Source organism: Ambystoma mexicanum, chromosome 1p (assembly GCF_040938575.1).
Source record: "Ambystoma mexicanum isolate Mex_15411 chromosome 1p, UKY_AmexF1_1, whole genome shotgun sequence".
Lineage (NCBI taxonomy): Eukaryota > Metazoa > Chordata > Amphibia > Caudata > Ambystomatidae > Ambystoma > Ambystoma mexicanum.
The window spans coordinates 404020283-404032887 of record NC_090921.1 but is presented as its reverse complement, the minus strand read 5'-3'; the positions used below and the strand labels follow the sequence as shown (position 1 = coordinate 404032887).

Below are 12605 nucleotides of genomic sequence, written 5' to 3'. Positions count from 1 at the left end.
TAAACAACTCTTGGGTCAAATACTTTAGGTTTGGAACACAAACGCACACTAAAAACTGTGTAGATATAAAAACAATAAAAAGGCCTTCGGATAGACCATTTATACCCCTCAAGTTTAATGTGTATGCCTTATACCTGGTGGCAAACCATATGTATTATGATGGAAAAAGGCAAAAGGTGAAGAGGAAAGAGATCCCTAGACATCAGCAAAATTCATCAGTCATGTTCGGAATACATAATGCCAATACATAAACTGATGGTGTTCCACACAATCTCTAGTAGACTGTGAAAGGGATAACCAATAAGTAACTCCCGTGTATAAGTGTAATACATGGAGGGAGTGAACAGTCCAAACGATGCCCATAGGGCCACCAAGTATTGGGTACAAATTAGTCAAACAGTACTGGACTTGTGCTGTAACCTGTTCACCTCTGGATTTAAATAGAAACACTTTAGCCACAAGTGGTTACTGTAACGCCATTGTATTCTGTGGGTATGGAGTAGATGCAATTATATATTTAATTTAATGTCCTAATCAATCACAGGTTAATACTAATCCCGCCTTTGGTTGGAAGATCATGGGGCCCTTTGGGGACTCACGAAGAAAGTCTGAAGTCAGCAGAGTACCCCTTTCAGTCACTTTCATACATTCAAAAGTTTGTCCCATTATTTCCTAACTGGGAAAACTTTCATAAATTCCACATGCACGCAGTGGTTTTTGGGTAAAGTGTGTATCAGTTCTACCCCTTGGTGCGGCCAAAGAAGCAACAACCCGCAGGTAACGCCACCTTGAAGAGTTCTGTCACCCGGTTTCAAGACCCAGACAAAGAATGATGGATTACAAAAAGTATTTCAAGACCAATGCAAGTTCATGGCAATAAAGAGTAGGGGTGGGTGGTGCACAATACCACAACTACTTTACCCAGGGAACCTCTCAAGATTCCAAATATATTACTACTCGCAGTGCCAGTCACTATGAATTTCCCTCTGAAATGGCAGAAAAACCGGGCAAGAACAGAGCTTCTTTTACAAGTCTGGGAAGGGCATCTGGTACCCAGGGACCTGAACATTTCACCAGCTACGGCCCTGACGAATGAACAAAATTATCTGTGTTTAGGAGGATGACCCATCTGGCAGATTAATCTGCAGCGATTATGAAGGCGCCAAAAAGATGGATTAACCCACCCAGGGGGATCCTGTTCACTCAAAAGCCAAGAGGGGGCAGCCAGCCAATAAAGAACCGTCCCACTACACTAGCTATGGTTGCTGTCTGTCAAGGATGGCCCAAGATAGAGCTGAAGTGTACTGGGCCCACTGTTCATCCAGACTAGTGAGAGACTCCACTGGAGGCGCATTGTCCATTCATGAGGATTTCACAGGGAGGCAGCACAGCAGCAGCCAGGGAACAGTCCCAAAAAGGGGCATTCGCTTCAGACATCAAGGGGGACTTCTGGGAGGATGAGGAACAGCCCAGGATTGGATTCATGCTGCTTTGGAAGAATCAGGGCAAGGACAAAGGAGCTAGCGTGCAGTCAATGTGACCTAGCCAGGTATTCGTCAGCTGGAGCAACCCATCTTCACAGCAGGTCTCCAGCAGTTCAGCTCGTAATCGGAGGAATGGACAGTCTTACCTTGATAAATTGATTCACTCCGGCTGGCATAAACCAACCCTCAAATCACAAACAAAGCAGACAGGCAATGGTTTTGCGGCCACACAATCAAGCGGTCTCTAAAAACCTCCAAACACTCTTGGCCACCCACACAGATTGTTTATTAGACGTGCATAAAGCAGAACATCTGGATAATGCCGTTTGCCAGTGTTGCCACTCTAAATGGTGCAGGGCTGGGGGCTCAGGGAAGTTCATGTCAGCAGAATGGCCGTTTTAGGCCTGACTCTCATATACACACACAGGAATGGCTCAAAACAAAATGGGTGGTAGTACGGCTTAAAACACCCAATGTTCCCTATACTGGTGAGTTGTGCAACTAATGTGGTGGAAATGATGGCATCTATAATTTAGTTGTTAATTCATCAGGGGTGCAAACAGCCTGCTCCCAAAGTATTTGAAGGGTAATAGAATCACCCTGGACAGACATCAGGGACTTATAAAGCTCACCTGCCCTGATGGGCATAGAAAGGCACATCAGATGATTAAAGGGACAGGGAGATTAGGGGCCCCAGAAAGTTGTCCAGAGAACATAGAAACGTTGTAATCAAGGTAAGAATCTATCTTCCTGACCGCCCCCCACAAATGTATTGTAGCACCCACGGTCACACAAGGCTCCCTTCTGGACACAATTGCCTCTACATTTTCGACACAAAACACGTGGGCACACAGTTGCACACCGTAACCTAGTACTTCCAAGCTGCACGCATCAACACAACAGAAAATCTTTCTAGCATTCTCTCTCTTCACAATAACCTAAGCACCCACCTTTCTTTTCAAATCCTCCTGAACCCCTGGAGATCATGCAAATGCCAGTGGCAGTGTGCGTGAGATAGAAGTGTCCGTAACATAACATAACTCCAAGTCTAGGCAAATCATTCTAATAGAAGAAACTGCAGCTGGTAACTGAATGTGGCTTGAAGAACCCTTGTTCAACGAAATTGTCTAAAAAAGAAGAAATCATCTGGTACCGGTGGCAGCCTATAAAATCACGTGCAATCCCTTGATGTTTTTACTCTCTTCTTCTACATTGGCACCAAATCTGAACATGGTCTGTTGAGGGATAGAAAGGAAAGGGAATTCTGGTGAGTAAATCAGTGAAAGATGGCTCCATCCCAAAACAATGCATTAACAAACTCTACAGCTGCGAGCAACAAAATAAAATGAGTTGCGTAGAACCGACAGGCGCATAAGGGAGGCAGAGCTTCGTTTAAGCCTGCGCATACGTGTTACACTTCCCTGTGATTTTTTAAAATTATTTTGCAAAGAATATTCTGATGAGCTGTTCTGTTGTCAAGACGTTTCACGAGTTTGGATTACGGTGAAAACAGAGCCACATGTAAAGAATTTGTTTCAGTATAAGTACATGAAAATAAACATAATTGATACTACACCTGCTAACTGTGTAATTAGAACACTTGGGTCTGGGGGGCTCTGTGATATATGAAAGAATGTCTTCATGGTCAGCCCCATTTCAAAATGATTAAAGCAACTACTGCTTTTCTGGTTTAGTGTCACATTTGTAGCTTAGAAGTCTACCTGAAGGGGCTGGAAGGTCAAATGATTTTACTTTTATTCTACTTTTACTAACATGTATGTAACAATGATACCTGAACATACCCTGTACGGATGATCGTAAGAGCGGGGCACCATCTCCAAAGCTGCCAAATCGACATATCCCAAACTATGCCCAGTTCATATTAGTGGACTGTTAGAAAACTCCTTGCCATTCAGCTATGTTATGAAAAAGATCAGTACATTCCCTTCACAACCTAATGTTTCATCGACAGTTCAGCTAACTACCCTTTATACCCCAAAGTTTGGATTTTAAGGGAGCCAGACACTTTCTACAGATGTTCCAACTTTTAGTGAATTTCAGTGGCAGTACAGTCATTCATTTGTTTTTTTGTATAGGACTGAGTGCCTTATGTATCAACATATTAGAGGCATGTACCAAGAAGGCCAGTTCCAGAATCTGGTCTATCTCAGACATTGGAAAGAATAGGTACATCACTAAAAATAGAAGCACTTGTGATGCATTAATGAGTTTTCCACTATATACTTACAAAATGTTGGTTTTCAATGACACAACATCTAATTGTTGATTCCTTTTGTTAGACTAACTGAAAATATTGTTAGGTAGATTATTCATTTGTATGCTAAATATCCTTCACGAGACCCCAGCATTTTCTGCTGGACGTGTGACTTTTCTGTCTATGTAGCTGGGTGAGTAGGAACCTTTTTCCCCACTCACCCATTCTTTTACTCTAGCTATTGGAGCCATGTTTGTGTCCGTCCATACTTTTATTTTTGGAGTCCTGCTTTCCTCCTACTTTTTAGGCATCTGTATTTTACTTTTGCAGCACAGCATTTTCTGTGCAGTGTTGTTGGGGAGCCCCTTTGGGCGTCCCACTTTATTTTATCTCCATTGTAAGAAGACTTCCCAGGGGTAGAGGGATACTTTGTATCCTTTCTACATTTCATATTGTGAGATCAGTACACACCACCTTATGTGGAGCTCTGAGGGGCAACACTGCATCCCCTTTCTCACTGCTCCTGTAACATTTGTTACAGTAACAAGCATACCTGAATGGATGGTGGCAGTGGACGTGTTCTACTGACTTGTGCCGTTTTTACTCATAGGCTGTGCTCGGAATGCACAGAAGGGTCACCATTGACCCAAAATGGTTACTGTATTATTTTTTTCTCCATTTCTTCTTTGCTTGTCCTTTCTTGGTGCAACTTCTGCCATGCTGGATGGGGGAGGTTCTGGTTTGACATTGGTCTTCGGCGGGAATCCTTTGTGAAGCCCGCCAAGACTCCAGAATGTCTGTTAGGTGTTAGGACAGGAAGCAGAGGAGGATCCCAAAACTCTGCTGGTCTGGCTTCTGGAATGCCTGCCTGGAACTATTTCCAACTGGGAAGCTGGCTGTCCTAAAAGGACACTCACCCCCCAAAGTTTGAATGTGGCATGAGTGAAGGCTGCTGTACTGTCCCTTTCTTCCATGCGAAGAGGAAAAATCCTTCCTTGGGCTGGTGGGAACAATCAGCCTTGAGAAGACCTGCAATTTGAGCCATCCTACGATGACCTGCAACCTTCCTGGGCTGCAAACCGCCAATACCCTGGGACCTGCATCCATCGTGCAGTGCATAGTTTTCAGAAGATTGAATCCTCCTGGAACTTTGGTGGACTCCTTCCGGACCTCGAGAGGCAATATTCCACTCCTTGAAGTCCCCTCATAAGGGTGTTGGACTGAGAAAGTGAGACAAATCAACCGGGCAGTAACCATTCTTCATCTGGTGTCTTGAAAAGGGCACCAAAATCAGAGCCACGGGAAGCCACGAAGAATCATTTGCTGGAAACCTTTCCACTAGACTGCTGCCTCAAAATCAATTTGTTCCCTTTCTTTCATCAGACCACCCAAGAATTTGGTTACCGGGTCCTATAGCTGCTGCATCCTGAGGGCACCCGTCTGCATCATCATGTTCACTGCTGAGGTACTGTAAGACTCGAGGTAATACTTACCCAGAGTTGTTCTGCCGTTCCTGTGTTGCTGAGGTGGTTATTTGTGTGTTTGGTTGTTCGCCTATACATGTTCAACGGGGCCTAACGCTGTTGTGCATTCAGGAGGCCTTCTACGAAATCCCTGAACCGTTTCACCTACAAAAAGCTTAGTACTTAATTGTTACATAAGAATCCTCAGGAACTCTAACTTTTCTACAGCTTGTGCCTTAACCTGTTCTGCCTACAACAAGCCACTGATGCCCAGTGTCCCACTCTGACCCTGAGACAATCTCATACCAAGATAGGGGAGGACTGCTAAAGCCCAATGCCTCTCTAAAGAAAGTCTTACAAGTGTTGAAAAGTGCTTACCTGCTTCTATTTGTCTTGTAACTTCTTTTTTTTTCCTGAAACAGAATATTCTACAAAGTGGTTTATGCTTAACATTGAATTGCATACCGCCATTCTAGCCAGATGTATTGAATTGGTTTTCTACTGTGTTTGCGTATAAATAGTGCTTACCTTTCTGAATAATTCGCTTTGCCTGTGTGTACATATACAATAAATAATTGTGTATATAACTCCAGAGTGTTAAATGTGTTGCTTTGGACTACATACATGCAACAAGTTCTGTGTGCCTTCCTACAGCTCTCTCCCAAGATGAGTCAGTCTGCACTGCCATAAGTACCCTTACCTTCCGTGGTAAAGGCCTATACTAGAAGCTGGAGTTCTGTATTGCCAAGTAGAATGAGTTTTATAATGTCCTATTGGGTGTACTTTAGAAAACCCCTTAACAATTATGCTAAAATGAAATAATGCATTAGCTTTCACAAGTCCCAATGGCATCTACATCAGATATTGTAAACAGAATAAAATGAGCAGCCAGAGACCACAATGCTTGACATTCCTTTAGCATAGAAAACAATGGGAAAACAATCTTCCCTTTAAACTCCATTGTCTGCCGAAAGATGGAATGCAGATTTCGGGGACCCACCTTATCTACAGAGCAATACTTGAGGGATTGGGACAGATACAGTAGGGCCCCTTCAAAAACATTTTTCAATCTTAGCATTTTAAACAGGAGCAAGTTTCTCATACAACAGTTTTACATAATCTGTTTGAAAAATTAAACGCAAGTCATCTCAAAGTGGGACCCAATAAGTTTGTAAAAATGATCATGACCCAGTAGGGGCATTTTGAAAGGCAAGACTCCTTTCAGTGGAGCACTACTTTAAGCAGTGCACGTATTCCTTTGAAAGTCTGACCTCTCGCAAGCCATTTTACAAAGCAAAGCTCTCTAGGGCATGCCTATTGCAATAGTCTCTGCAACTTGCAGAGGGCATGGTCATATCCAAGCAGGGCAGTTGCATCTTTTCATCCTGCTGTGATAGATGAAATGAATTCTGTGATTTTGGAGGGAACAAAGGGACGATCCAGTTACCCTTTTGGGTGTGCCCTCCATTTATTTATTTCGTTGTTTATTTATAATGCACTTTATACCAGCCTGTGGTGCTGCATGTGCTTACTTCCAAGACACACTCGTTGCACTTGGGCTATCCTTCCTCACCATATTATTTTTTCTTGTATTGCCTAAAGATTAATTGGTAAAGCCAACACTGGTGTGAGATATTTTAATAAAAATATAACCTTCAACGCCACCTTGATTGTGAAAAACATTCAAATAGAGGCTCAATAATATCTGTACATGAAACATTCCAGTTAAGGGGGATTTACCGTATTCGTCTAATACTTTACTTTTCCTATCTCTTTTCTTCAGCTCAGCGTGAACCCCTGGAGCCTGAACCCCAAGAATGAGGACCTAACACATCAGCTGTACATTTATCATTGAGCGCCCCTTGTACACCCGAATTTTGGACCGGAGTGGCTACATTCAGTTTACACCAATTTGTGTATATATCATCTTTTCCCCCCTTTCTAATACTTGTAAAAGTGCCCATTTCTAGTGGAGGCAAGCCTCTGTATAGGATTGTGCTTTTTATTTTAATTTCAGTAGTTTATCTGCCTCTGGTACAAGACTTGTAGAACAGACAAGAGATCTCTGTGGGATCAGCTTGTTTCCCATTGACCTTTTCTTTTAAACACTAATTGGTGTCTTATGTTTGGCCTTGCCACCTTTTGAAAGTAAAGTCCCTTTTATATATTATTGCAGAATTTCCCTTACAGAGGAGGGGGATTAAAAAAATGTACAAAAAAATGTTTTTATGGGTTTTGGAGTAAGGACCAGACCACACCCCCTAAGTCCCAACAATGGAACCGATTTCTGAATGTGAAGTCTATTGCTCTCCTTTCATTTGTAAAGCAATTTCCCTGGCTGAATTTTTCCAGTCAAAATAATATAAAGTGAATCCATAAACCTGTGAGCGGGGGGTCTTGACTAGTCATCTCCTATGAGGTATCACACACAACTTTTGTAAAAACTAAGTCGAAAGGAAGACAACCCTTTTTTAATTAACATTTCTGCCCACTTGCTCCTTCTACATTAATGTTGTACAGTGAAGCTTTATTTGTTTTAACTATAATTGCACCACCTTCTCTAATCTATAAATGTTTCACAATGACAACTTGACTTGCGTTATTGCATCCTCATCCGATGTCTTCATCAATGTAACTGGTTTTTGGGAACAGGATTCACAGGAGAATGGGATTGTTGTTTTGCCAAACTCATTTCCTGTATTGGAAGACTGCTTTCTTTATTGACCTGCTGCCCCATGTTTGCGTTGGGAGAAATGAACTGTAGCACCAAGTCAACGTCTTCAAAACCCAAGGCAGCCGATCCACAACTGCAGCTGCTCAGCTAAGTTCCACAACATCTCGGAGTCAATTGAGACCCAACAGCCTGGAGTGGCTTTGTGAGCTTATGCTATCTTACAGTTAAAATATCTTTAAGCACATTCATTGCAGAGGACCTGAAGTGTAGGAGCAATTCTTTGTTGGAGTTGGCATCTTGTGCAGCAACTGCCTTCTTCTATAGATTCATTATTTATATTTTCGGGCTGCTTTGTGCTGCTTCTCCCTGTATTATTGTTAGTCTTCATAGACTGTTAAAGGTTCATTCAAAGTCTGAAACCTGGACATATTGGGACTTCCTTTGGAGCATGCATCCAGTCCCTCATGTTGAATCACGCAGTGACAGTGTTCCGTACCTCTGCCTTCCATTGTGCCAGGGCCCTATTTTAAATCATGGTTGCACTAAGGACCTCAGCTACTTCAGAAAATGTACATTAATTTTAAAAGACGTTTTGCAACAGTGCTCCCATTATCTATATTGGTTAGTGCTATTTATTTAACTTTTTTTTTCCACATGTCAAGAGCAGGCAATGGGGCAGACTGCCGGTTGCTTGACATGACTGTCCATTTTGGTTAAGAAAGAAAAGATGCATGCAAAACATCAATGCTCCCCTACATTGTATTGAGTAAAGTGTACGCCATATGTGTAAGTTGTATGCTCCAAACTGACCTTGAAGTTGTACAGGATCTACAGTGGTGCTTCCTTAATACAGTTTGTATAGAGATGAATCTGTTGCCAGCTTTGTATAGTGACACAGTACCTCTTTTCGGGGTTAAGAGTGCACAATCTTACTGAAAATCTTGGATATGGAGCGAGAAGCATTTTAGTTCAATATTCCTTTCACATCAGTATTGTAGCATTACTTTACTGCTCTGTATGCTCATGCCTTTGTATGTCTGCAGCTTAAACTTTTTCTTTTTTTAGAAGGAGTTGAAGCAGGAATTTATACGCAAACAAAAAGAATGAATTTCCCTTTGGCCTTATTTGTAGCTGTGAAGCTGTGAGCCAGATGTGTTGTGGATCAGCATAAGAACTAAAACCAGTCGTATTTGTGTATGTTAGACTTCTCTGTGAATTTTATTGTCTGATTCAAATACAAACTCTTTTGTAAAGAAAATGCATCTTGTTTTCTTTTAACTACTTATGAATGGAATGGGGCATCTTTGAGGCATGTTTACAAACTGCTGACACTGATCACAGGGACTGATCTTCCTCCCTCTTCTATTTCTTGTGTGCTACTGGTTCTGAATCTTCTGATGCTGTGTAGCAGGACACCAGGCACACATCGAATGTCCTGTACGTGCAACCATTGCCCCAAACTATTATACATGAATGGCTCTTGATGGGTTTATAATGGATACTCTACTCCAATCTGAAGAGAATGCGATCAGAGCTTTCCTTTTCTCGCAATACTGACACGGAGGAAAGTCTGGTGTTGTCAAACAGTCCATTATAATCCTATGCTAAGAATGACCACAAAATGAAACCATCTCAATGGAAGTTCATTAGAACGAATTGTTTCTTGCACATCTATGGATTCTGATAACCTACCTATCTGTCCTAACTAAAACTTGTCCAAGGTCTAGTCGAATGGCATTCTGGTACCAGGGACCGGCTGACCCTCCTCTGCAATCATCCTAGACAGTATGAGATGCATGATGGCCAATACACCAGAAATATGACTTTGGGGCAATATGGCCTATTGCTTTGGTCAAGGATGTGAACAGTGTAGTATTTATAACATGTAATATTTTGAAAATGATATGGTTGTACATGAGTGCCAGTCACATAGTAGTGAGTCAATATTTTCCCTGCATTGAAAGACCATTGGTAATTGTTGATGATCGCAGGATATTGAATTTTTTATTTTGGCTAGTGAACGCATTAGTCAGTTAGCTAAGTAGATTTAGCCCTCTGCTGAGATACCTGCTCAAACTGCAAGTCACACATTGGAAACCTAGAAGAGCTCACTCAGCCTCATCAGTATGTCATCAATAAATCATGTACCATTGAAAATGGACTACCATAATAACTAGTATTTACAGTGGTAAGGAGTGGAAACTGTAGTGCCAGTTTGTATATACAAACAATTACACTGTATGGGGTAAGTCAAAGTAAACGGCCACAATTATTTAGTCATGGGCTCAGTTTGTGCTCCAGGACATGTTTGTATATTGTATGCATCAGTTAAAAACCCGTGGCACATTGCTCCTGGTTTATAAAAATGTCGCTTTCATTTTAACTAAACCACTGAAGCACACAAACGTTGTAAGCATTAAGATGGAATTTTCAAAATCAGCCCTGGTTGGGGGCCTTTGGGAGGCCACCCTATTTATGGTAAACGGGGGAGACACTGACAAGTTAGCCAAAACCCAGTCGGGATAAGGTAGCTGAGCAATCCAGGCTTAGTTGCAGGACAAGTAAGTGTTCTATGGCCTCAATGAGTCCACACAGAACAGCATTAGTAGGTCTCAAGTTTTGCTATGTTGAATGTTATTTTTATACCACCTGCTGTGATTGGTATGGCCTCAAAGCGCTGTAAGGATGAACGTCCTTCAAAAGACTGTAGTCTGTGTTGAAAGGAGTGGTAAAATGTGTGCGCCTATATAGCTAGATAGAAAGTAGGTTGAGAATAGCTAGATCTCTAACAGCAGCCCATATGACAAAGGCGTGATGAACGGGTGCTGTGTGAAATGGTCAGAGTCAAGCTATGTGAACAGCTGGACCAAATTTTGTGTGGGAATAGGCTGTTTTCTATGGGTCGTAGCGATTGGGGGTCAAGGATGATGCATGTGTGGCTACATTCCAAAGCAGCGTTAACTGAATCAGTACAATTCTGGTGTAGCTCAATGAAAAGCAGTGGGGTACAGTTCTAGTGTGGCTAAATTCAAAAGCAGCGTGAATCAAGTCAGTGCAGTTCTAGTTTGGCTACATGCAAAAGCAGCAGGGTGTACAGTTCTAGTATAGGTAAACTCAAAATAAGCGCTAGCTAACTCAATACAATTACAGTGTGGTTAAATTCAAAAACGACTCCTGTGTGAGCTCTGCAGACATCCTGGGCTGCAATGTCGCTAAAATCATCCAAACGGGCCGGTTCCGCCTAATATTCACCAGAAGTGCCACGCAGCCAACGGAAGATCCCAGCCAGCACACGCCGCGGAGAAGAGGGAGGAGACCAGCAGCTTGACGACTCGAGGACCGAGCTGCGGGGCCTGCCGGCACACGACGGGTCGCGTGCGCTCCGGCTTCCGTTGAGCGCCTGCTGACCAGTACATACAGCCTCCCAGGTGGGGGTGACAGCGGAGCGGAGGGACCCGGAAGCCCACTAGGTGGACGGCAAGGAGAGGGGGGTCTGCACTACCCGGCTACCCTTGTGGCGCCCTGGCCCCCCTGGAGCTAGCCTCTGCCCGGCAGGCCGCCCCCACTCCCTGCTGAAGTGAAAGGGCTCTGAGAGGAGGATTGGGGAGTCCGGACATTAAGCACTCCAGCACGGGCGCATGTCTCTGCCGGCTCACGTCTAACAGTACTCAGTGGCCTTGGCGCCAACAACGCGGATGCCCCCTCCGCCCACGGTTCTCATTTCGGGCCGCCCCTCACCATTTGGGAATCCAGGCAGCACTCAAGAAGACCGCGAGCATGCAATATAACAGCCCACTCCTGCGCAAGGAAAGCAACATCATAAACTGAAACGGCCTTAATACTCCCTCATACACGATCCTAGGCACACTGCTGGTAATCTAATGTCAAGTGCCTTTGAAGGCAGAGAGACCCTGCCCGCCCCAGTGAAAGGGCACTGAGCTAGACACGTGGGGCTAGCGCTGGACATACCATAAAGGAAAGCCCACCCAGTGTCATATTGGGCACAAGCCACACCAGCTCCTGCTGACCAGCGACTACAGCAGAGAGGACATAAAAGCCCCCCCTAGGCTGGCCCAATGTAAGGCAGTCATATCCAGACGCGAATAGAAACACTTTCAGGGCAGGCTGCAACTGAAGTAAAAGGGAGCACATTAAGGCACAGCTCTCCTTCACCAGAGGTGGTGAGCTCTTCACAAACTGCGGGGGGGAACACACCTACTGCTAACCTGGAAACAAGCAACACCAGTGCCCATTAAACAGTAATCACGACAAGTAAAACACAACGCCCCTCTCTGTGTTACCTCAATTCTGGACATCACACCCAGGTGTGGATAGTTACATTTCCAGGACAGATCACGGTTGTGTGGGGAAGGGGCATGCCCGGGCACGACTCGCCACCGTTCTGGCTTCAGGATACTAGGGGCCCACGCTACCATCAAGACTGCCTTGCATTACCCTATGAAGCCTGGGCGAGGAGTATACAGGACACACGCAAGGCCCAACTCTCCACGAGACCTACCAACCACCTACCCACTGGCTGCAATATACTGTAGGCATCAACAAAGCCGCTGGGGAAACACACGGCGGCAGTGAACAGCCTTATTGGATCATACAGCGAAATTGATACAAGTAGCCACGACGGGTGGGGACAGAGACCCACCTCCCCTACAACCTCCCCTACACGCTACGAGATCCACTGTGAACACCACGACCCTGGTGCAAGGCAAAGAACTATTCAAAAGCAAATACCAGCAGGGACCAGCCCTGAA

General features: G+C 44.0%; 1 protein-coding gene across 5 annotated transcripts in view; it reads left to right on the top strand.

Annotated features, from left to right (window-relative positions):
• The window catches only part of CHERP (calcium homeostasis endoplasmic reticulum protein), a 1035077-nt gene extending 1025983 nt beyond the window's left edge, over positions 1-9094 (top strand). For all 5 annotated transcript variants that reach the window (XM_069649195.1, XM_069649194.1, XM_069649192.1 and 2 more), the window contains one exon: positions 6946-9094. In XM_069649195.1, the coding sequence (XP_069505296.1) occupies positions 6946-6983 (38 nt within the window). In that variant the 3' untranslated portion in view covers positions 6984-9094. The remainder of the gene's footprint in view (positions 1-6945) is intronic.
• The last annotated feature ends 3511 nt before the right edge of the window (positions 9095-12605 follow it).